Raw genomic sequence first — 3,512 nt, 5'->3', positions numbered from 1 at the left:
CACTTTCAGCGATTCAATTTCAAGTTTTATCTTCGATTTCCGCGCTAAAATCAAGTTTTTATGATTCGTTACTTCAGAATCTGTTACAAGTTCTTGTGAAATGTCAATTACTTGTGTTTTGTTGGAATTGCGATTTGGAGTATCATTTGTTGCTTATGACCTGTTTGATTAAAGGTTTTACGATAAGATTAGTGTTATCGTAGTAATGTTAGGTCAAAATTTGGGGAAAACAACTCGTACATCATATGCTAATGTTGTGATGAATACTTCTACTCAAAATGGTGAAAATAGGAGTGATAGCAGTAGTTCGACTCAAAGAAACATAGTCAATGATGAAGAAGTTTCAATTGAGTCAAATCTGCATCCTCTCTATCTTCAAAACATTGATCATCCTGGTTTAGTACTCATTGCCAAGAAATTAACCGGAACTGGTAATTTTGGTCCATGGAATCGTTCTATTACTATTGCTTTGTCAGCCAAGAATAAAATTGGTATTGTTAATGGTTCTTATCCTCGGCCTAATGATGACTCACCTTTGAAAACACATTGGGATAGAGTTAATGATATGGTTATAAGTTGGATAATGAATACTGTCTCTGATGAAATAAGCAATGGAATGGATTTTGTTACTTCAGCTCAGGATCTTTGGAATGAACTACATGACCAGTTCTCCAGTGTTAATGGTCACAGGGTGTATCAAGTGTTAAAGGATTTACATGCCTTGGAACAAGGAGAGAAATCAGTTGAGATTTACTATCACAGGTTAAAAAACCTTTGGGATGAATACACATCTTTGGAGTCCATTGTGGCTTGTAAATGTGGTTGTAAATGTGGATCTTCTAAACTTCAGGAAGATAGGGAACAGAGAAAGAAATTGCTTCAATTTCTCATGGGTCTTAATGATAGCTATTCTACAGCTAGAGGTTAGATTTTAATGATGTCGTCGTTGCCAACTATTTCACAAGCTTTTTCTCTTATCAAACAAGATGAAAAACAAAAACAAGGCAATCATATTTCAGTCTCTTTTCTTGGTAACGCTACTGAAATGAATTCTAAAGTAGCACAAACTGGTAATTCTGGTCAGAAACCTTACCAAGGCAATAAACCAACTTTGAAATGCACTTATTGTAATAAGGAAGGACATACTCGAGAACATTGTTTCAAGCTTGTGGGGTATCCTGATAAGAAAAAAGGCAAAGGGAAGAACAATGGTCCTGGCTTTACTTCTTCTGGTTTTCGATCACTACCACAAGCGCAAGCAAACTCAAATGCATCTGCTGTTGCTAATCATATTGATGTCCATGGTTCAGGTAGTCCTCACTCTATGCAGCATTCTTCATCTAACTCTTCTGCTACTTTGGGACAGCTACAACAATAGGTTGCTCATATGAATCAAATGATGCTCCTTCTCATGCATAAAAAAGGCAATCCTTCTTCTCCTGAGGATCTATTATCATCAATGGCAGGTATGGCTTATTGCCTTCATACTTACATGCCAGAAATCTTGAGTCAAGTTTGGATTATAGATACAGGGGCTTCAAATCACATGTGTTGCAATAAGAATTTGTTGTTTGATATAGTCACAATTCCCACACCACTGAAAGTTGCTTTACCTAACAAACAAATTCTCTTAGTCACACAATTTGGTTCTGTCAAACTCAATACACACATTATCTTAAAAAATGTGTTGTATATACCTGATTTCAATTGTAATCTCTTGTCAGTCTCTAAACTGACACATGATAATAATTGTTTTATCATTTTTCATGCCAACAAATGTGTCTTTCAGGACCAGACACAACCGAAAGCTCTAGCTACTGGTGAACACCATGATGGCTTGTATTACTTGCTTCAATCAAACTCTTCTTTCACATCTTCATTCGCTTCTGTGCATACTACTTGGGATGCAGCATCTGGACTCACTAATTCTAAGCTGTGGCATCTTAGATTAGGACATCCTTCAGATGCTGTATTAAAACGTGTTCATTCTCTTGAATTTTCTGTTCCTACTTGTAAGAATGATTGTCCTATTTGTCCTATGTCTAAACAATGTAAGCTTTCATTTCCTAAGCAAAGTGAATTTCATGCTTCCAATGTTTTTGACTTGGTTCACATGGATGTTTGGGGGCCTTACAATACTTGTACTACTGGTGGTGCTAGATATTTTCTTACCTTGGTAGATGATCATACTAGGGCTACGTGGGTATTTCTCATGACTACTAAACAATAAGTCTTCTCTATTTTCAGTGCTTTTCTTGCTTACACACTAAATCAATTTGCTAAATCAGTTAAGATGATTAGAACTGATAATGGGAGTGAGTTTTTTAACTCTTCTTTCAACTCTCTTTTGGAATCACATGGTATTGTCCATCAATCTTCATGCCCCTATACACCTCAACAGAATTCTAGAGTCGAAAGAAAACATAAACACCTGTTAGAAATGGCTAGGGCCTTACGGTTTCAATCCGGTCTTCCTGTCAAATACTGGGGGGATTGCATCCTAACTGCAACCTATTTCATTAATAGGCTACCTTCTCCTCTTCTTCACTACAAAACTCCTTTTGAAATGTTACATAGGTAGTTACCAGATTATTCTCTTTTGAGAGCTTTTGGTTGTCTTTGCTTTGCATCTATCCATGATACAGATAAGTTTGCTTCCAGGGCTGTTAGGTCTATTTTTTTGGGATATCCTTTACATCAAAAAGGTTACAAACTACTTAATCTTGACACACATTCTGTTTTTGTGAGTAGACATGTTGTCTTTCATGAACAAACTTTTCCTTATCATACACTTTCTTCAACTACTTCATATTCAACTTTAACTTCTTTCACTGATTGGTTATGTTCCAATTCATCTTCACCTTTTGTCAATCCTCTTTCTGTTAACAAGGATGTATCTTCATCTGACATTGATTCTGTGGTACCAATTAATAATCAGGATTTAGATTTTATTGATCCTGTTCATATTGATAGTCCTGAATCTGTCAATGGTATTACTAATACTGGTACTCCTGATAGGCCTATACCTGTTACACAACCTGAATCTAATGAGTCTATACCTGTTACACAACCTGTTAGACAATCACACAGGTCTCACAGGTCTCTTGTTAGACCCAAATGGTGGACAGACTATCAAATTTCTGATCCTACTAAAGCACATCTTTGTTCTTCTGGAGATTCTGCTTCTAAGCCTATCAATATAGAACCAACTCATTATTTTCAAGCCATTCAAAATCCAAAATGGATTGAGGCCATGGAAAAGGAGTTACAAGCTCTTGAGAGCAACAACACATGGTGCTTAGTTCCTTTACCTGGTGGGAAGAAAACTGTGGGATGTAAGTGGGTCTATAAAATTAAGTACCATCCTAATGGGGAAATAGATAGGCATAAAGCCCGACTGGTGGCAAAAGGATACACTCAGTCAGAAGGGATTGATTACCATGAGACATTTGCACCTGTAGCAAAGATGGTTACCATTCGAACCCTTTTAGCAGTTGCAGCAGCAAAAGGAT

General features: G+C 36.7%; 1 protein-coding gene across 1 annotated transcript; it reads left to right on the top strand.

Moving 5' to 3' along the window:
- Positions 1–205: 205 nt before the first annotated feature.
- Positions 206–928, top strand: LOC141686152 (uncharacterized). The gene has a single exon (XM_074491206.1). It carries the CDS (start codon positions 206–208, stop codon positions 926–928), a length of 723 nt encoding a protein of 240 aa, XP_074347307.1.
- Positions 929–3,512: the final 2,584 nt, after the last annotated feature.

Source organism: Apium graveolens, chromosome 9 (genome assembly GCF_009905375.1).
Source record: "Apium graveolens cultivar Ventura chromosome 9, ASM990537v1, whole genome shotgun sequence".
Classification (NCBI taxonomy): domain Eukaryota; kingdom Viridiplantae; phylum Streptophyta; class Magnoliopsida; order Apiales; family Apiaceae; genus Apium; species Apium graveolens.
Note: the sequence above shows the minus strand (reverse complement) of the source record. Positions and strands in the feature narration are given on the sequence as shown.

Coding starts and splice junctions, on each gene's coding strand:
- LOC141686152 (XM_074491206.1), top strand. CDS start 206: ATGTTAGGTCAAAATTTGGGGAAAACAACTCGTACATCATATGCTAAT.